The sequence below is a fragment of the Desmodus rotundus genome, chromosome 1 (assembly GCF_022682495.2).
Source record: "Desmodus rotundus isolate HL8 chromosome 1, HLdesRot8A.1, whole genome shotgun sequence".
NCBI lineage: Eukaryota > Metazoa > Chordata > Mammalia > Chiroptera > Phyllostomidae > Desmodus > Desmodus rotundus.
Window position 1 is genome coordinate 45,734,316 of NC_071387.1, and position 21,627 is coordinate 45,755,942.

The window sequence follows — 21,627 nt, forward strand, 5'->3', positions numbered from 1 at the left end:
TCTCCTAACAAGCATGTTTATTTATGTAATTATATGCTTTTTCCTAAAACTCACCCACCAGGGTTAGAATCACCACTTCCCAAAGCCACCTGCATGGAACACATGGAGAACATTGGCATACTCTGATGCTGCTTCCTTTCTGGCATTTTCACCTTTCTCGCTTTCTCTTGTCCACTGTGTTTTTCACTCTCAGCATGGAAGCATTGTTTCTGTATTGCTATATATCTACTTTCAGAGCTCTTCTCTGATTTCATCTCTCTGCAATAACTTAAAGTTACTATGCTTTGTAAAGTGGTGAGACAATAACTTGTTAATGTGGAGCTTCCTCTTTAGGTTGTGAATCACCCTTGAACCTTAGAAAATCAAACTGTCTGATTTTAACATCATTTATACCAAGCCAGGGACTTTGAAGCCTACTGTTGAAGAAGGGAGGAGAGGAAGTGGGAGGGGGAAGGGTGGAGGAGAAGGAGGAAGAAGTGTCCTGAATGCTAATTTCCAAAGGAAGAATTAAGAGAGGTAATTTAGAAAATTGCCTTAAACAAAGATCGTGCCTAGATGAAATCAAAGGCCAATGGAGATCTAGAAAAACAATTGCTTTCCAGATTAGCAGCAAATTTGTTTTCTAATACTCTAAGAATTAGCAGGGGGGGAAATGTCCAGAAGAATCTCAGAAGAGCTCATGGGCTTAAGTAGGGTCAGGATGGGATGGGAGGGTTATAGATAAAAGCCAAAGTGGTTCCTTGCACCTTTTCTGCCTGTATCTTCATTTTTCAGCTCAAGAAAAAAAATAAATACAACCCTAAAAGACAATTTGGGGCTTAATAACGAGTAGAAACCTCAAATAGGAGAAGCAAGTGGCCTAATCTTGTGCCCGGGATAGGAAACCAAATAGACCAGAACTGGCCAACAGGCCAAGACTCAGACACCTTCCCAGGAGAATAATCACTGGGAGGATTTCCCTACACTTGGTTCCATGACATCTTCTTCCTTCACATTTATCTAGGTAAGGTCCCTGTTTCTGCTCAGCTATTTTAAATCCAATCTCCTTTTACCCTGTCCAGAACCTTCAAACTGGCCCTCTTGTCCCTGGGGAACATTAACTAACAGAACCTGGAAAGTACAGGGACTTGGCCCCTTGTCTAGTTTAGAGAGATTCTGATCTACTTATTTTTTTGTAACTATAAGGCATTCATTGTATACACTCCTCCACTATTCCCTGTAACTGACCCTTACCTCCTTTCCTTATTTCCATCCTGACACTTGGTGATAAGGGTTGTAGTAATAATATCAGTTAATAAGTTTTGCTGAGCACTTAGCATTTGCTGAAAACCTGACTTCATCTCACAGAATCCTCACAAGAAAACAAGGAAGTTGCTACTGTCAGGGGAAACAGTTTTCCTCAACCCTTGATGGGTTCTTTCATATGCAGAAGATCCATAAATGTACCACTCCCAGCCTCTCTGCACTGCCTCCTGCTAGCCCCAGAGAGGAGCAACCTCCTGAGAGCAGAGTGGTGGGTGAACAGATGGGGATGACACGGGCCACCACTCAGCCTCTTTCCGAAAGAGCATGTGCTGTGCTCCACCCTGCAGGGCAAGGCCTTTTCTGGTCTAGGGCTGCTGGGCAGAAATGCCTGGCTGGGAGGCCCATTGGCCCATAAAAACATACCCCATTCTTTAACACCTGCTTTAACAATAATAAAGGTGACATGTTGACCTCCACCTTTGCCTTATCTCTGATTAGCTCACAAGCTGGTTGGACGGGGCGGGGGGTGGGGGGGGGTGTTATTTACCGCTCCCTCGCCACATATGCACCTCCCCAGCCAACTCAGATGAAGAAACTGAGCCTTAGAGATGTGAAGGGACTTGTCCAAGTCCACATAGCTACTAAATGACTGAGTCTGAGTTGGACTGGGTCTGTCCAATTCAAACCCCATATACTTAACCTCTGCATTATATTGCTTCCCCTGCGTTTGCTTTGCCTACCAGGCCGTGTGTGATGCAAGCACCATATCTTCCCAGTAAAACAGAGACAAGGAAACACTACCAACTCAGCAGGGACTTTTGGCCTATACCCCTGGATCAGTCCCTGGTAGTTCCAGGTCCTCTTGGAAAAGACCCAGGTACCCTTCTTGAAAAGATTTCAGAGAGCCTCCTTTCCACATTTATAAATATTACAATCTGACATCTTTTTCTAATTCACAATGACAATACTAGGATTAAAAGATACCTCCAAAACAACATGAAAGGAAAAACACAGCAAGCATCTGGTGAACTTGCTAGGTTGGCAACAATAGCTCCTGGGGCAGCTAGCTCATCTGGGGTACGCACCATTCAACGTATGTTCAGTGGCTGGTACTCCATAAATGTTAGATCATATTCAGAGTGGTAAGGGCCCCACTTTTTTTGAATCCTGATTATTTTACAAATGCTTCTTCAGTTTGTCTGTTGCTACATATGCGTCTAAGTGTGTCAGTGAGAGGCACTACTGAAGAGCGCAATTTTAAAGAGCTTTACCCAATCCGTCTTGGGGAATGACTTTAAACACAAGTTGAAAGGCTTATCAGAGGGACACCCCTCGCCTTCTACTCAGCTGACCCACCACACTCTACACATTTTTCTTCTTTTCTTAAAACTCCAACAGCAGAGATCTGGAAGTGACTAAAATAGCAAGGAATCCTAACCCAGCCAAGGTTCTATTCGGTTTCCATGTCAGCACGCATGGCTTTCCATGTGGGAGCTCTCTCCCGCCCCAAAATCCATGTCAGAGAAACCACAGCCAGAGCCAAGTTTCAAACGAGCACAGTAAAGTCCTGTCCAAGTCGGTTCCATGCTTCCGCATCATCTGAAGACACTGCCCACCTATTCTGAGCATCTCCCCCGCCTCACTTACAGTCACCCCTCCCCCCCCCAATTTTCCTGCAACTAATATTGCTCTGGTATCTATTTCCAAAGGACCCCTTAAAAATAAAATTGCATTGGAACTGATGTGTTATTCCATATATGAATGATAAAAATCTCTCTTCTAAATGTGGTCAGGACAATAAGAGATGAAGGAACTTAAGATAACAGTTATGTCTGAGAGGAGATGTTCTCATTTTTGGAAGATCACTACTTTAAAAACAAAAACTGTTGATGCTGGTAAAATAGAGAACTAAACTGCTATTAACATTCAAAATGTCTGTGACAGTGTCCCTTGAGTATAGACCTCAAGGAAGACACGTGGTAAAAGTAGGCAGGGCAGGGGAATAGGCTTTGAATGACATGTTAGAGTAAAACAATTTGACATTAAAGTCAGCCACATTTTGGCTTGAATTTCAGTGTCTCCTCTAACTATAAGTGCTGTCTTTGGCAAACTAACTTCTCTGAGTCCCAATTCCCTCAACTACACAATGATTATTGACCATTATCTTGAAGGGTTATTGTAAAATGTAGTATATGGGCCTGATTAACACATAAAAGAGCTTCCCCCACCTCCCGCATCCATGCAGACAAGCAGAGCAGGGGAGGAAAGGCTGATGTACCATTTATCCATATGCAATGTACAAGATGCCCTCAAGCTGGGAAGCTAAATGTATTTCCCTTTATTCACAATTCGAATCGTTACCCATGTGATCTCACGGTGTGATATCAGCTCAAGCTCCTTCCAAATTCCACCTCAGTTCCTTCCTCTCTTTCCCTGACAAGAATATCAAAACTATACAGTCTTTTCCCCTTTGTCATTTTTACATCATCCTTGCATCTCCAAGTATCTTGCCAACACATGCGTCTTCCTCCTACTGACTTAAACTCCCTCTTCTAATTCTACAGCTTCAAATGATACCATTTCTGCTAATTTGATTCGTAGCATACATGTTAGATAATCTCCCTATTTCTTACTATTTTAATAAAATATACTTTTCCCTTATCATTAAGATCAATCATGAGGTACTCAATAAAAGGATTAAAAATATGGTGCATTGTAAATGGTGACTTTGTGAAGCCATAAGACTGACTGACCTGGCATATATCAAATGGTAATTGACTACTATTAATTAAAAAGAATTTGGATGAGTTTTGACATGTGCTTATCAGTGACAGAATACTGAGCCTCTAAGGAGATACTCTATCGAGGAGGGGATTTCAGGAGGAAGTTTCAGATTTCCAAAATGAAGATCAAGAGAGAAGCAGCTCGTTACAACCTCCCGCACCTCCATCCTCCATCCTCCATCCTAAAGGTATTTTTGTCCCTTTCCATTTTATAGCCCCCTCTACCACAAGGGGTATCTATTAACTATGTTCTATCATCTCTTCTGCTTCTCTTCTCCTGTGTTTATATATGTTGTTAGCTAAACTGGCATATTAATCTTAGATGCAACAAATGAATCTGTGGACTGATTAGACTGTTCAGGCACCGGTCATCTCTGTCCTGGGCCTGAAACGTGTCTTTCCCCCTGGCATCTCTGCAAGTGCAGCGTTCTGAGTTGTCAGGGATCTCAAGGACATTTGGCCAATAGCTTCCTCCATGGTGTCATGATGGATGGAATCCTGGGCTGTCCACTTAGATCATCTTGTAATAACAGAGCAGGCTCCTTTATGAGGTAATTGTTCAGATGATCAAGTAAAGAACTCAGGCAAGAGTAAATATCAAACCTGTCATTCTATTTGGGAAGCTAATTTGGAAATTGCAAGTTTAGTATAAAAGGTAAAAATGGGGTCCAGCTGCTTCAACTCCTTCTCCCTTTGTGAGGAAGATAGAGCATTAAATGAAGTTAGTTTCTATGCCAGGAACATTCAGTGAGAAGGCAATTGGAAATTAATGCAGAAAAATTACTAATAGAATTAGTAATTACTAAAATTACTAAATTACTAATAAAGCAATAGATTAGGAGTCACTCATTAGCCATAAAATCCTGAATGTTCACTTCTGCGACTCAGTTTCCCTAACTTTATAATGTGGGACATGGGATGAAAGATCTCTAAGGACACTTCTGTCGCTAAAAATCTCTTATTTTGTGATACATGGCAAACAATTCAGTGGTTACAGTATGCAGAAAAGTTAAGAAAGCCTAAACATGAATAATATCACTTTTATTTTTTCTTGACCTTTTGACATTCCTTCATTGCCTTAGAATCATTTTCAGGCAGACTTAGAATTGTAAAGGAATGTTAATATCATAGAAGCCCTTCCTCCTCATCTTTTTCAATTGATTAATATCTTCCAAATCTCAAATGGACATTTTCCCCCAAACTTTTTTTAAAACTACTTTTTATTTATTTAATTTTTAAAAGATTTTATTTATTCATTTTAGACAGAGGGGAAGAGAGGGAGAAAGAGAGGGAGAGAAACATCAGTGTGTGGTTGCCTCTCATGCACCCCCTACGGGGAACCTAGCCGCAACCCAGGCATGTGCCCCGACTGGGAATTGAACTGGCGACCCTTTGGTTCACAGGCCAGCACTCAATCCATTGAGCCACACCAGCCAGGGCCCAAAACTTTTAATTTCAGTTATTTGACAAATGTATATGTGCTTAAACTTCAGAAATATGTTTAAAAATCAAAAAGCCTTTTGTTCATATTTTCAGTTCTTCCTTTCTCTGATATGCCAACCATCAGAAAATGCCAATGATATTACTATTCTTACTCTTATTAACCAGACTTGCGTTTATTATCTGCTAATCAGAGGAAGAGAATTGAGAAATCAAAATTATTTCAGGGGGGAGTAGTAATATCTTTTTTGGAAATTTAAGTAAAAGAGGGCAGGTAGAGAGAGAAATGGAAGAAGTAAGAAGTAATAAAAAAGGGAAATGAATGTTAAGAAGGAAAAGCTAACTCAGAGGCCATCTACTATAAAAAAAAACCCAGATATTCCCAAACAAAATATCAACCACCTCCTCAGGGCTCCCCAGTAACGTGTACTTCGTTTTGTTAACTCAGTACATAACATACTGTATACTAGTGGCCCATATGTCTTTCTTCTGCTCTCATGAATACCTTGAGGTCAAGAATTATGTCACATTCATCCTTGTAAAACCAAGGCATATTTATATTTTATGCATAAATGACGAATTGAAACAAACATTCCAAGTGATGGGTGAGTTCAGATTCCAAATGCCACAGAGTAGGGCCTGCCCCTGTGCTTATTCTATATTTTGCCTTGTTTATTCACAGGCTGGGAACATTTGCTGGTACTGCTCACATAAGTTAATGTCTATGGGTCTTATCTCAAGGCTCCACAAACCCTCCCCCTCACTCAAATTGCCACTCAACGGGATTCATTGCACCTCTATGGCTGAGGATATAAGGGTGTCTAAGGAGATACAGCAGATGTGTCCCCTCTTTAGGAAGCTCACAATTTAGGGGGGTTGAAAACAGAATTCAAGACATATGAAATAGACATATTAACATTACAAACGTGAAGACTGCTTATTGTTTTTCTTGCCTTTCTTCATTCCCCATTCTACATAAAATGTTATTCTCATTTGCTACTTGTCAAAAACTCCTTGAATCATCAATTCTCCCATCTCTACTTTGCTACTTTTTCATCCTCTATACTTTCAAACACCTCCAATCTTGACACTATTTTTAAAAGATCATGTGTCACATACCTGAATCACACTCCACAATGATTTTTCAATGGGCAGGGGTGAATTTCTATCACAACAATAAAACTCACCCCGGGGAGTTGAGAGAGTAATACTCACTTTGGTACTACAGTGGAGTGATCCTCGTTTGGGTACCACAATAGAGTGACCCTCATTTTAGTATTATTTAGAAGTTAGAATATAGTATTGCTTGGTATTTAATATTTAGCTTTATTTGATATTTACTATTCAGTAATACTAAATAGACTTGCTCAGGAAGTGAAGAGGTTAATATGTAATGTAAAAGCTCTAATTTCCTAAGAACCCAACAAGATTTCCAAAAAGCACTTTTGCAAACTCTTCCTTTGTTCTTTTCCAAAGCCAGAGATAAGAATATTTGCTTGAAGTCTTTTAACTCTGGGCTCACTTTCATTCAGTAATCTCTATGTTCCCATTAATCATAATATCATATTACCAAACCCTATTCACTTTTTTTCTTTCATTTTTTTTTAACAGGGGCAAAAGCATCTCTCTTAAGACCTTCACTCAGCCCCAGCAAAGAAGGCCATGGTTTGAGAATAAGGAAAATCCATCCTCCTACCGACACAGCTGTGTGGAGACACTTACATTGAAGTCGTACAATACACCAAAGTTCGCTGCAGACGCCTCTTCAGCTCTGGGAACTGTTTTTCTAGGTAAACTGCCATATGGCAAACCCCAGAGGTACTAGAGGGAAAGGCAAAGAAAGCAGTTAACAATTGGAAACAAAGTCTGAACCACACATGTGATCACAAATTGTTTTGTTTAAAAGTACTTCTGAAGCCTTCTCATGAGAACTGTACATCTCCATGTGGGGTCCCATTTTCCGGGAATCTACTATTAAATTCAGAATTAGGAACAAAGGGAGTGTAAGGACCTTGCATTTTGAGTTCAGTGGGCCACCGGCAGCTGGGCCAACCACATTGCCCAGAAGGCTACCCACCAACACCTCCAAACTGGTCTCATTTAGGAGAGGTCTGGAAAAGACAGAGTCGCTTTGGGGGACTTCAGTGTTCTAGAAAATCATACTACCTACATCTTCATATGGGTTTGGGGTCGAAGAAGAATCTCTCCTTCATGTCAAGGAACAGAGCTCTCAAAAGAAGCACTCATAGAATTTGTGGGTGACGACAAAGAGACTGACTGCACCCTGATCATGATACCTGCCTCACCACTAATTCCGGTTTACTGCCCTGATCTTGTGCTATGGGATTAGAAGAGAAGTTACTAGGGGTGGAGCCATCCAGTAAGAGGGCAAGTATAGTATCCTATAAGGAGCCTTGGTGAGAACTGGGAAAAGCACCCCTCTATCCCCAGGGTACACACATGGCTTGCCAAGCAGATGCTGCTTCTTTTGTGAGATGAAAACTTCCCTTCCCCGGGGCTGGGGGTAGAGGATGAATGTGGATGGAAATCTGGGTGCAAAGCCTGGCTGGGCAAGGGCTAGAAATCAGCCCCTAATCCCTCCTTCCACACAAGCTGCTCTGCTTTAATGGCAGCCCTGCAGCCCCTCTGCCTTCCTGGGACTGGACAGAACAGAGGCTGAGTCCCACCTGCTCTGTCTCACCCCACAGCTGGAGGCCACAGAGGACCAAAAGCATTAGCGTTTTCCCAGGGACACGGGAACTGTGGGCAGAAAGGTATATACCCCACAGGAACACTGAGTGGTGCTGCTGGGGGGAGGGATCTGAAAAATGGAGACTTGTCAGCAGGACATGACCAGCCCTGGCCTCTGTGGTTCTATCAAGTCAGCACACAGGGTGCCCATCCTCTTCTGTTCTTTTGCTGGAGTTGGTAATTACTGCCCAGGAAACAGGATGCTCCTCAGCATCTAATCCAATCAAACACATATCAGCTCCCTCCACTACATGCTAATTAGGAATTCTGCAATTTCGTGCAGTTGGAACAAATTAGCTACAACCTTTCATTTCCTCCACATGGAGGCAGCATGGGACGGGGAAACAGTGAATGCTGCTGATAAATCTCCCTGGATATTTACCCTGAGTCTGACACTAAGGAGTGTCATAGTAGCCAGTGCTGAAGTTTCAAGTTCCCTTAGAGAGATGAGTAAGAATAAAGCTGGGGTCAATTTGAAATAGATAAAATACACACATTTTGCTGTATCGCCTGAAAATTTTTGCTTGGGAGGTGAACCGTGCAGGACTTCTGATCTGTGTCCACTGTCTTCCACGAGCCAGATAGCCGTAGAATCCCCAGAATTTTCTCAGGATTTGTAAAACTAGTGGACTAGGGTGCAAAATCCAAAATAAAATTCACTCTGAGATGCTAGCTAAATCCAATAAGCATTATGGACTCAATTTTCACATTTTTTAAAAATGGAACAAAAACTTTTAGAGTCTACCTCATAAATCTGTTGTGAGGCCCGTTAAGTCAAAGAAAGGAAAGTGTTTCTCACTTATAACAAGCAAAACCCCATTATGAATGTAAGGCACTATCAGTGTCGTTATGCTGATGGGAGGTGGATACAGAGGTGAGCCCTGCTTTCAGGCCATGGACATACAAACTTACACCACCATCTCTGGCTGTTTTCAGTGTTGTACAGATCAGACTGGCTTTGAAATACCCGTACTTCAAAAGACCTTTTCAAGTTAAATGAAGCCTAACTCAATTTTTGTGGGGTAAGCATCCAAAGAGCTCTGAGTCATTTAACTGCACATGGGTGAGGGTCCCAACCTCACTCTCGCTTCTCTGCTTTAGCTGATTCTCTCCACATCAGACACCCCATTGTATGTGTGTGTGTCTGTGTTATCCTACTTCACATATGGAAAGAAATTGCTCACTTTGTGGTTTTTTGCTAGAGAAAAGCTGGATGCCTTGAGTTGAATTAAGATGCATTTCTTTCAAAGCAAACTTGGGAAAACAATTACAGCTCACATGATGTCAAAGCCTTCCTCTTGGGCAACAGACATTTGGGAACAGGGACGACCTTGGGAAACTGGCGAACCTTTCCACATAATAATGTGCACGTAAATAGAGACATGACATTTTACATTTTGTATAATTTCAGGAGGTTCACAAACCTTTGGGAACAAAGGTTAGGACTTTTGGCCCATGGGCACCATTTTGAAGTTTAATTTTGCCACAAATACTACAACTCTAAGGGTGGATATAACCAGTCAGAAATTATATACTTAAAGAAAAAAGAGCTTTGCTAAGAGAATGATCACATAAGAAACTTGCTGCAGCATGTTTTATAAACTGGAAGTCAGAGTCTTACCTCTGGCAACATGATGAGGCTAAATGTCAGGATGAAGAGAACCATATTTACTCCGTACATCCATCTCAAGAAGAGGAAGTATGAAGCCACTGATGAGCCAAACTGACCTGTTCAAAAGAAAATTAAGATGTTGAGGACTTCCAGTCATGATGACAATGTAGGTAAATGTGGTCCTCGAATCCTCCCATAACCACAACAGAATTCCAACTAATCTACAGAAAACCATCATTAGATCCACCTGAAATTTAGCTGAATGAAAGTCCTACAACTAGGGATTTATAGAAGAAGCCACATCAATACTGGTAGGAGGGCTGAAGATACAGAGTGAGCTGTGTGTGGTGGACAAAAATCAGGAGGGATTTCTTGGCTGCAGAGGTTCCCCACTGAGGATAAAGGGGACACAGACCCATACCAAGGTTCCCAGCCCAGAGTTCCAGTGCCAGGAAGAAAAATCCCCATAACTTCCGGCTGTAAAAATCAGCAGGGATGGTGGCTGAGAGAGACAGAGGATTTCTAGTGTCCCGGGCAGTTCTACTTAAACAGCCCACATGGATTTACTCAGACTCACTCCCTCTGATTTTCAGCACTGAAGCAGAAGCTTGAAAGGAACCAGGGACATACAAGGAGGAACATAATTATCTGGCATCAGGGCGAGAGCTGGGGTTGCAGTAACTTTCTGCCAGACAAAAGTGCTGGCAGATGCCATTATTCCATTTCTGAGATCCCACCCCAAAGAGCTGGCAAGCGGGTATCTCAGTCTCCATCAACCTGGCTCACACCGTTTGCCTTGCCCTGGTGATTCCGTGAGGCCCCACACCACCCAATTTGTGGGCCCACACAAGCTGTTTCTAGTGGCTTTCCCATACTAATGGCTTGTCTTGGCTCATGCTTCGCAATTTCATAAAATTTCTCAAACAAGAAGAATCTGGCCTTAGCATTCCCCATACCTCTCGCTAAGTGGCCTCAGACCTGACACTAGCAGCAGCTGGCCTTGGTTTGCAGATTGGCCTCACATGGTTACCTCCAAGCCCAGCACCAGAGAAGCCATCAGCTCATCACTTTGTAGCTTGTGCCCAATGGTCTTGGGCAGAACACAAGTGGCAGCTGACCTTGGCCTATACCTCCTGGGAGGCCTCAGAGCCAGTGTACTCAGTGCACAGCTTCAGATCATATGAAAGTACCACCGGATCACCTCCATAAGTGAAACACTCAAAGAGCAGACTCAGTGGGCACCAGAGCCCTGCTGAGGTAACTCCTGCTCTGTGGTGTAATCCCTTGTATGGCTGATCATCCACAGTGGTTGGAGGTCAATGGTCAGTGGCTATAGACAGTCCTTACAGGTGATCTGCCTGGGTAAATCCCTACCATTGACCTGCTAACAACAATCAACTACAAGAGGAAGGTGTACACAGCCAACACAAGTATCCAGCTTGGGTGATAGGTAAGGCTGTGCTACTGGACCCTACAGGGTACCTACATCATTAGGCCATGCTATCCAAACAGGGACACAGAACAAAACTCCAGAAAAAGAAACAAAATGGAAACAAATAATCTACTAGATGCCCAGTTCAAAACACTAGTTATAAGGATGCTGAATGAACTTAAAAGAAGATTACATGTACTTAGAGAGAACTTCAACAGCGTAATAAAGGACATGAAAACAATAAAAAATGAGCAGTCAGAAACAAAAGCTATACTAACTGAAATAAAGAATAATTTAGGTATCAAGAGTAAAGTAGATGAAGCCAAGAATCAAAACAGCAATTTGGAATATAGGAAAGCAAAATATATCCAATCAGAGCAGGAAATAGAATCCATAAAAAATGAGGATAGTGTAAGGTACCCCTGGAACAACTTTAGCATACCAACATTTGCATCATGGGGTGCCAGAAGTAGAGAGAGAGAGGAAGAGCAAGATATTGAAAACCTATTTGAAAAATAATGACAAAAAACTCCCATAACTTGGTGAAGGAAATAGACACACAAGTCCAGGAAATGCAAACAATCCCAAACAAGATGAATCCAAAGAGGCCCACACCAAGGAACATCATAATTAAAGTGAAAAAGGTTAAAGACAAAGAGAAAATCTTAAAAGCTACAAAAGACATTTAGTTATTTACAAGGGAGCTCCCTTAAGACTGTCACCTGATCATTCAATGGAAACATTGCAAGCCAGAAGGGAATGGCAAGAAATACTCAAGGTGATGAAAAGCAAAGATCTACAACCAAGATTACTCTACCCAGCAAAGCTATCATTTAGAATCGAAGGACAAATAAAGAGCTTCCCAGACAAGAAAAAGCTAAAGGAATTTATCACCACCAAGCCAGTATTACAAGAAATATTAAAGCTTTTTTTGAAGAAGAAGAGGAAGAAAGATAAAAAATAGGAACAATTAAATGACAATAAATACATATCTATCAACAACTAAATCTGAAAGTCAACATAAGTGAATGGGCAGAACAGAAACTGACTCGTGAATGCAGAGAACATTTTGGTGGTTGCCAGGTGCGGGTGTGTGGGGGTTAAGGGGATGGGTGAAAAAGGTGAAGGATTGAGAAGTGGATTATTGTGGAGTGGTCATGGGGATGGGGAGTATGTTCCAGTGTCCTACCGGCCGTGTGTGGTGTCGGATGGGTGCGGGGTTTGTCAGGATGAGCACTTCGTAAGTTACATGACATGTGGTCACTGGAGTGTACACCTGAAGCTAGTATGGTATTGTGTTTATTAAGAAAAAAATAAAAACTAATAGTTGAAAGGACAAAACAAAAGCTATGCCTTGATGCCTTCCAAAATAAATCTGCTCCTTGTGACACATTTGCTCCTTCCACACTCCAGTCTCTGGCATTCTTTTCCTATCTAGGAAGAGAAAATACGAATCATGATGGAAGTGCTCAGCTGTAGTTGTGTAAAAGGATTATGACCTACAACTTAGAGTCCATCCAAGGAAAAACTGCTTTTTGCTTGGCAGCTAGGATTGTCATCTGGAGAGCCCATTTTATTCCTCGAGTAAATACAATTAAGTGAACAAATATGTGTAAAGTGATCACGACTGCCTGGCCAGTAGTTAGCTATCATTATACATAATTATACATATTTGCTGTATTTCTTCCTCCTTTTTCACAGGCAAACAATATCATTCTCAAAAAGCTAACCACATCCCTTAAAAATGGCCATCCTACAGGCCGTCCTGTGCTGTTTCCCACATCACTGCATTTTACGAGTACAGTGTAGATGCTGAAGTTCTTCACCCACTTCACACATCCTTACTAAGTATACTCTGTCAGGGGTTATCTTGGATGCGAAGCACAATGTCACACACCGGGCTACTGTCTTGATACAACTTACATTTTAGTGAAGTGTAAAACAACACATATGTAGGAATTTACATATTAAAAATAACGAAATATATTTATCAAAATATATTATATATCACATATTCCAGTACACATCATATAGTATATGTATATGATATATAATATATATTAAATGTATATTATACATTACATATTATGTGTATGTATATGATGATGAATAATACACATGAATGGATCGTATATGCATCATATATTATATATGTAATATGACATAATTATATTACTATAACTTTTATATATAATATGTAATAAATATATAAATATATATAGTTACAGCCAGATGGGTTCCACAAAAAGGAGGATAAAGTATTGAGAGGGGTTGCTTTAGACAGATTGGTCAGAAAGGTGAATCAGAAAAGGTAACATCTGAGCAGAGATCTGACGTTGGAGGAAGAGGTAGAAATGCCCCCGGCTGGGGAAGGGCAGCTCAAACAGAGGAAAAATTGAGAACAAACATCACGAGGCAAGCAAGAACTCACGACAACTGAGGAACAAACCTAAGGCCTGAGATAGGAGCACTACAAACAAGAAGCCAAACCACATTGCGTAGGGCCTCCTAAGACAAGGAAAAAAGTGAGGATTTTATTTTAAATGTGATGAGAAATCAGTGACAGCTGTTAAGCAATGGTGGCTAGAGGGCAATTTTGATCTTTGAGAAATCACTTCAACTCTGGGGAATGAGTTGGGAGAGGACAGGCAAAAATGTTTTGTGAACTTACACCTGCCCCACACAGTAAAAAGTGGAGTGATCTGTTCAATGCTTTTTGAATGAGAAAAAAATAAATAAAAGCATTCTCTTAAATCAGAGAATGAATAAAGGATGAATAAAACAGGAATTTGAAGTCTCAGGCTAAGATTTCATAGATTTACAAAAGCCAAAGCTCCTTTGATTTTCACTTAAATTTCAGCATCAAGTTCCTAGTTTTCCAGTCTTCCCAATTCTCATTTTCAGTTGCCCAAGGAGAACAATGAACAGCTTTGGCCAACTGCTGCATTAACCCCTTTGCCCTGTCTCATTTAGCTAAACCCCTCTGGTGACCAATGGTTTCCTTGAGCCCACTGTCTTCAAAACATTACAGGAGGAGGAAGGCTCACGTGGAGCAAATCGCAGCCCCTGCTCACTAAGGTGAGGCCACACTCATGTGAGAGTCCTACCTCTATTTCTGGAACTCAGTCTGTTCTTTGGGTACCATCATACTTAAACTCAGAGACGGTTTTTATATAAACTTAAAAGGAAGTCAACGTCTAAGTATATATTTCAAAAGAAATCAAGTAGTTTGAAGTCTGAATATTTGGATTCATTTGTAGGGCAGTGCAGAGTTCTGCAAGATTTCTAAAAGTGTGTGGTTTTAAAGCACGCCCCCCCCCCCGCCGGCCCCCATGTTCTGTAACCAGATGCACTGGACCGTGTGCAGAAAGGTAAAGCAGATCTGCCTCCCTCAGGACATCTGATCATTCACCTGGCTCCCAGTGATTTCATATCATTTCATGGCTGTTATCTATGTTCTCTGGTAACGACTACCTGAGGTCTGCCTCAGCCAGGTTCACTCGCCATGTTTTATTGAAAGCAGTGGACTTCCAGCTTGTTAACTGTTACAGTTACTCATCAGCTAAAGAAGAACCTTGTCTCTAGGTATCTAGGGTAAGCTTTTCCTTGGAATCACACTTGAGATGCTCTGATGTAGAGCTCCAAGCCCAGGATACAGGCCCTTCCTTCCTTCCTTCCTTCCTTCCTTCCTTCCTTCCTTCCTTCCTTCTTTCTTCCATCCTTCCTTCCCTCCTTCCCTCTTTCCCTCCTTACTTCATTCCTTTTATATTTTATCTTCTAGTTAGTACCACAGCCCTCTATCTCTTTCAACCCCTAAAGCACAACCCCTGGCAAATGAGTTTTCTAAGTTGCATATAGAGTGTAAATATACATAAACATTAAAAAAAGAGAGAGAGCAAATTAAAATGTTTCAGAAAGTATCCCTTCCCCCTATGTAATCCATATATGTTATAGATTAAATATGCTTTGGACCCCAAGGATTCCAAAGTTCAATTTGGAATATTGCAAGTGGCTTCACAACAATTTTATTTGGAAATAGAGAAGTCATATCTATCGGTTTTCTTTACTGAATCCTACATGTAAAGAAAATGAATTGCAGGGAAATAGATTTCATTAAAACCAGAGTGATTGTAGGACAAAACACAGAGGAATCCAGAAAACAGTGTTCCTTCCACATGATACTTATCACTGGCAAAGACGCAAGAGCAATAACAAAACAAAGAGCTTAAAAGAGAGAAAACAAATCAACTGGTCGTTGTTAAGTCTCCATAAGACCCTTCCCTCTCCGAACACAAAAATGAAAAAGAAAGTCTTCCCTCTCATGTCCATTTATCCTAGCCATTCTTTCCTGCTGAAGGTTGTTGAGTAACACTGGCATTCACTAAAAGCAGAAATCTTAATATAGTGTGGCTAAAAAAGCATAACTAAAGAGTCATTTCCATGTACTTAGTCTCTCAACTAAAATTTATATATTCTCGTAAAGAGTACGAGTTAGTAATAATAATAATAACAGCTAACATACAGGGTAGGGCAAAAGTAGGTTTAGAGTTGTGAGTATGCAAAACACAGAGTTTATTCTTGTATTATTATTTATTGATTATTGTATTACTTGCTATATGAACAACTGTAAACCTACTTTTGCCCCACCCTGTATATCGATAATCAATTATGTAAACTGAGAACTTTATCAGCATCAACTCATTTTACTGCCTCTGGAACCTGGTGAGGTTAAGTATCATTAGTCCCACTGTATGGATGGGGGATTAAAAACTTAAACAGGGACATTACTGAACCAAGACTTCATTCGTAATAATTACAGCTATCATTTAATGAATCTTTGTTTCAAATACCTATTGGATCTCTGCATATTAATTGATTTAACCATCATCAAACCCCTGCAAGAAAGAATTATTACACTCCCATTTTACAGAGACTTAAGGTCATAGGTTATTCACTCAGTGAGTGATGGAGCCAGGGTTGTATACGTAGCTACATACGTAGTAAACGATGGAGCCAAGTAGTCTTGACCTATATGTGTTTGATGCCAGATCTAGGTCTCTCTTAACCACAGTGCTATCTTTCTCCTCAAATAGAATCATAGTTCAATTTTTTAAAAAACTATGCTATATCGAATAAATATACAATGAATATGTGTGTCTGAAAGGATATAGATAATATCCATCAATCAACTAAGGCCAATCAAAGTTACACATTTGGATGGTACCCATAAACTACTAATTCTTTTCTTCTCTAACTAATAAATACTTTTTCTATAGTGCTTTATTAAGACAGTAAAACAAGGTCTTTGGTATGTATTAATGTGAGGTCTTGAGCTTATGCAGTATTCTTGTTCCAGAAGTTTCTTGTGTTTCTTTTAAATTAAGGTTAAGATTTCACTTCTCCCTCTGGTTAGTTATTATTAAGGCAAAGTAATTTGTAGTCTATCATCATGTATAATTGCCTGTTGAACAGATGGATAACAAGACAAGCAGATAAATGTGAACATTTCTAAATGAGAAAAGACCAATTAAATCACCTGCTGTATGAGTTCGCTGTAAATGCCATCTTGTTAGGCTAGGATAAAAAGTACTTACTTCCGAACTGGTCTAGGGGTAGAGTTAAATGAGGCAAATTTGATTTCTATTTTCTGGAGCCCTTAAGCTAGCAAAGGAACATGTGGTTTAAACTCTGTGCCTACCTGAAGATCTTTCCAGTCTGAAAAACAGGTCAATGACACCTTAATTTTGATGTTGTATTCTATTAGGAAGAAGTAGATTTTGATTCTGGAAAAAACTTATAATCTCCAGCTTGAAAGATATTCAATGATTTTATCCATGGCTTTACTAGTGATGTTAGGTTCACAGTGAGTATAGATTATATTTCACAGGAGTACAATATACTGCTTCTTCAGTAAAATAAGCAACGCAGTGTAGTTAGTGATGTGAATTACTTCAGGTAACCCTGGGGTTCTAGTTCTAGGTGTGGCCTCTTTACAAGGATGGTGTAACAGTGAAAGTTCATGGCATCCCCATGGAATACAGAATCTCACAGCATCCCTTGGTGGTAAGAGTTATCAAACCTATCTTTTATGTGAAAAAAAAGTTGGGAGTCATCAGGTGAGTACCAGGTCTCACTGGAACCAAGATGGAAAGAGCATGAGTTGTAGACTTAATTTCAGTTCCCCTCTTGATTCTGTCAATTATTGCACAGGCCTTTGTGGAAACTCAATGAAGGCTGGTAATTGGAGACTCTTAAAACCAGATTTAAAAAGTATCTGTTCAGTATTTATTTAGAGATTGAGCAGAGAGTTGGATTAGAAAGACTCCTGAGAGTAGAGCTCAAAAGCTCCTCTTTTAAACATGGCACTTACCACAATCCATAATTATCTTCATAATGTAATTGCTTATCTTTTATGATCTGTCTACACACACACACATTTACTCACTTGCGTGTAAAAACCAATGAAAGCAGAGTTTTACCTGTGTTTGTCAGCCCAGCATCTCCTGTGCCTAGAAACCCGCCTAGTAATGGCAAACACTCAGTGCTCAATTAACTAAGTCAGCTTATTCTGAAGATTAAATGAAGTATTATATGTATAGTGTTTAAAAATAATTTGTGATGATTAGATGTTAGATTATGTGATGTTAGATGATTTAAAGGAAATTATTAAGATTTCTGAATCTTTTGTAAGATTAAATGGTCATTTCTTTAAGGGAAAACTAATTTGTATTAGTTTTCTAATGTAAAATATATACTTTATAAATAAGGTACTCATTTAACTTCCATTTTTCTGAAAAGAATTTGCAAAAATGTAAATTATGCAGGCCTTTCTTAATATAATTCTGTTTTTTATTTAACAGTTTCAATTATTTATACTCAAAAGTATAAAGAATGTCATATGCTTACATATACTTCCTTTTTTAAATTATATTTTATTGATTATGCTATTATAGTTCTCCTGATTTTACCCCTTTGTCCCCCTCCACCCAGCATTCCTCACTCCCTCAGGCAATCCCCCCACCACTGTTCATGTCAGTGGGTTATGTGTATATGTTCTTTGGCTACTCCATTTCCTACACTGTACTTTACATCCCCATGACTACTCTGCAACTACCTGTTTGTACGTCTTAATCCCCTTACCTCTTCACCCATTCCCCCCACACCCCTCCTCCCATCTGGCAACCATCAAACACTCTCTGTATCTATGATTCTGTTTCTGTTCTTCTTTGCTTAGTTTGTTTTTTAGATTGAATTGTTGATAGATTTGTATATTTTGCCATTTTATAATTAATAGTTTTGATCTTTTTCTTGAATAACTCCTTTTAACATTTCATATAATAATAGTTTGGTGATGACAACCTCCTTTAGTTTTTTCCTGTCTGGGAAGCTCTTTATCTGCCCTGTGATTCTAAATGATAGCTTTGCTAGGTAGAGCAATCTTGGCTGGAGGTGCCTACTTTCCATGACTGAATATTTCTTGCCAGTTCCTTCTAACCTGCAAAGTTCCTTTCGAGAAATCAGCTGACAGTCTTATGGAAACTCCTTTGTAGTTAATTGTCCGCTTTTCTCTTTCTGCTTTTAAGATTTTCTCTTTATCTTTAACCTTTGGCATTTTAATTATGATGTGTCTTGGTATGGTCCTCTTTGTGTCCATCTTGTTTGGGACTCTCTGTACTTCCTGGACTTGCATGTCTATTTCCTTAATAAAATTTGGGAATTTTTCTCTCATTATTTTTTCAAATACATTTCCAATTTCTTGCTCTTTCTCTTTTCCTGCTGACACCCCTATGATGTGAATGTTGGACCACTTGAAGTTGTCCCAGGGGCTGCTTATACTGTCCTCATTTTTTCAGATTTTTTTTCCTTCTTATTGTTCTGATTGGTTGTTTTTTGCTTCCTTATGTTCCATATTATTGATTTGATTCTCAGATTCATCCACTCTATTGTTTCCGTATAAATTCTTCGTATTTCAATTAGTGTACTCTTTGTTTCTGACTGGGTCTTTTTTATGCTGTTTAGGTCCTCACTAAGTTCCTTGAGCATCCTTATAACCAGTGTTTTCAAATCTGCATCAGAGAAATTGCTTATTTCCATTTCATTTAGCTCTTTTTCTGGAGTTTTGATCTGTTCTTTCATTTGGGCTATGTTTCTTCATCTCCTCATTTTGGCAGCCTCACTATGTTTGTTTCTATGTATTATGTAGAGCTACTTTGACTCCATTTCTTGGTACTGTGGCCTAATTTAGTAAGTGTCCTGTAGGGTCCAGTGACACAGCCTCCCCTATCACCCAAGCTGGGTACTTGAGGTGTGCCCTTCATGTGAGTTGAGTACAACCTCCTCTTGTAGTTGACCCTTGGTTGCTGCTGGCAGGTCAATGGGAGGGTGTTTCCCAGGGAAGTCAACTGCAAGGATTGGCTGTGACCACTGACCACCAACCTCTGTCCTCTGTGGAGGATCAGCCGTGCAAGGGCAGGGTGGTGGTGCTACGACATGGTCTGTAGGTATCCAATGGGTGCACTGGCCATGGGGTTTCCTGGGTGGTACAAGCCAATGTCTGCCCCTACCTGTGTTTTTCCTGGGGCCACCCTGCCTGAGCTATAAAGCAATCTGAGATGGCTGCTACTTGTGCTGGTATTGGAGATTCCCAGGCAAAGCAAAGCTGTAAATCTAGGCTGGCTGCTGCTAGTGCTGGGCCTGAGGCTCACTGAGGCCAGCTGTTGCTTGTTTGATAGGATTTAGGAAGTTGTGAAGCATGAGCCAAGACCAACCATTCATATGGAAAAGTAGCTTGGGTGGGCCTGTAAGTTGGGTGGGACAGAGTCTCTGGGGATCTCCAAGGCAGGTCAAACAATGTTGGCCAGGTTGATGGAGTCTCAGATATGACACCAGTTTGTCAGTTCTGTTGGGGGAGGGTTAGAAAAGAGACAATGGCCTCTGCTTGCCTTGATACCAGACACCAGTTTCTCCCTTTATGCCACTGGTGCTTTTCAAGCTGCTACCCTGCTGCTGGAGCTCAGAGGGAATAAGTCTGAGTAGGTGAGTCCATGTGTGGGCTCTTTAAAAGAACTTCTCAGGGCTCCAGAATTTTCTTCTACCAACTCAATCCCTGCTGGTCTTTGCAGCCAGAAGTTGTGGGGAATTATCTTCCTGGCACTGGAACCCTAGGCTGGAGTGTTTGGTATGGGGCTGTGACTCTTCACTCCCAAGATATCCCTCCCAAATTTTTATCTACCACACACAGGAGAAGGACCAGCCCATTCCATGTCTCTGCCCCTCCTACCAGTCTGGATGGACGTGGTTTGTTTAATTCCATAGTTGTCAGACTTCCATTCAACTTGATTTCTGACAGTTCTGAGGGATGGTTGTTCTATAGTTTAGGTGGAATTTTGATGTGGTTGTGTGAAGAGGCAAACCATGTCTGCCAACGGTGCCATCGTGACCCCATATAATTCTAAAACTAATGGTGACTTACAAATTATAGAATGTTGGGTTGAAAATGGTCTTGTATAGTAACCAGTTAAACTCTGAATTTTGTGGAGACTCCAAATGGGGAAACAGAGGGCCAGAGATATAAAAGGATTGCCCAAGTTACAGAGTCAATGGGGGTAAAAAGACTTTAACCTTTAGAAAACCAATTCCATGTCCTACTTCTTCCATTCTGTTCATCTTCAAAAATCATCCCAGACACATGCTTTTGCTATCTTCGGTAGGCTATTTTTTGGTGAGATAGTTAGCCCAACCCAATGACTATGCTAGTATACTCCTAGAAAAGCTTCAGACTTTTCAACCAATACAATAGCCTCAAAGCATATGATCTACTTATGACTATCATTAAAATCATAAGACTTTAAGAATCTTTAAAAATGTGAAATGAACAAATAAATAAGCAACTCACTTAAAAATAGATACATGATAATATTTATTATGGAAAATAATGCCCCAAATAGGATAGTTATTTAAAACAAAAATTTGCAACTACTCATCTTGCTATTGACTTGGTAGAATCCTCCCTAGGACCTGATGCAAGCAAAAAAAAAAAAAAAAAGTATAATATCTTCCTCAAAGTAAAGATCAGCACGCCACATTAGGAAAAGCACAAGCTTTGGGCCTGGACTTCAACTCATCTCTCAGCTCCTCTACTAACAAATTCTGGGACAGTTATTTAACACCAACTCTAAAATAGAAAGGTTAACATGCACATTGCAGGCACATTAAAGATTAAATGAAATAATGTTTCTAGAGTCGTTGTGGTAATTGTGATAGAATAGAAAATAAGGATCAGTGCTCCACAGTGAGGCAAAGCACCATTAAAGGTGAAGAAAATAGGAGAACCTAATCAAATAATAAGTTACACATCAAAGGGA

At 40.3% G+C, this 21,627-nt stretch overlaps 1 protein-coding gene across 1 annotated transcript in view; it reads right to left on the reverse strand.

Moving 5' to 3' along the window:
- The window catches only part of TMC1 (transmembrane channel like 1), a 134,477-nt gene that overhangs the window by 45,510 nt on the left and 67,340 nt on the right, over positions 1 to 21,627 (reverse strand). Inside the window, exons 7-8 of the mRNA XM_071220517.1 lie at positions 9,841 to 9,947; positions 7,191 to 7,289 (exon numbers count right to left, since the gene is read on the reverse strand). Of these exons, the coding sequence (XP_071076618.1) occupies positions 7,191 to 7,289; positions 9,841 to 9,947 (206 nt within the window). The remainder of the gene's footprint in view (positions 1 to 7,190; positions 7,290 to 9,840; positions 9,948 to 21,627) is intronic.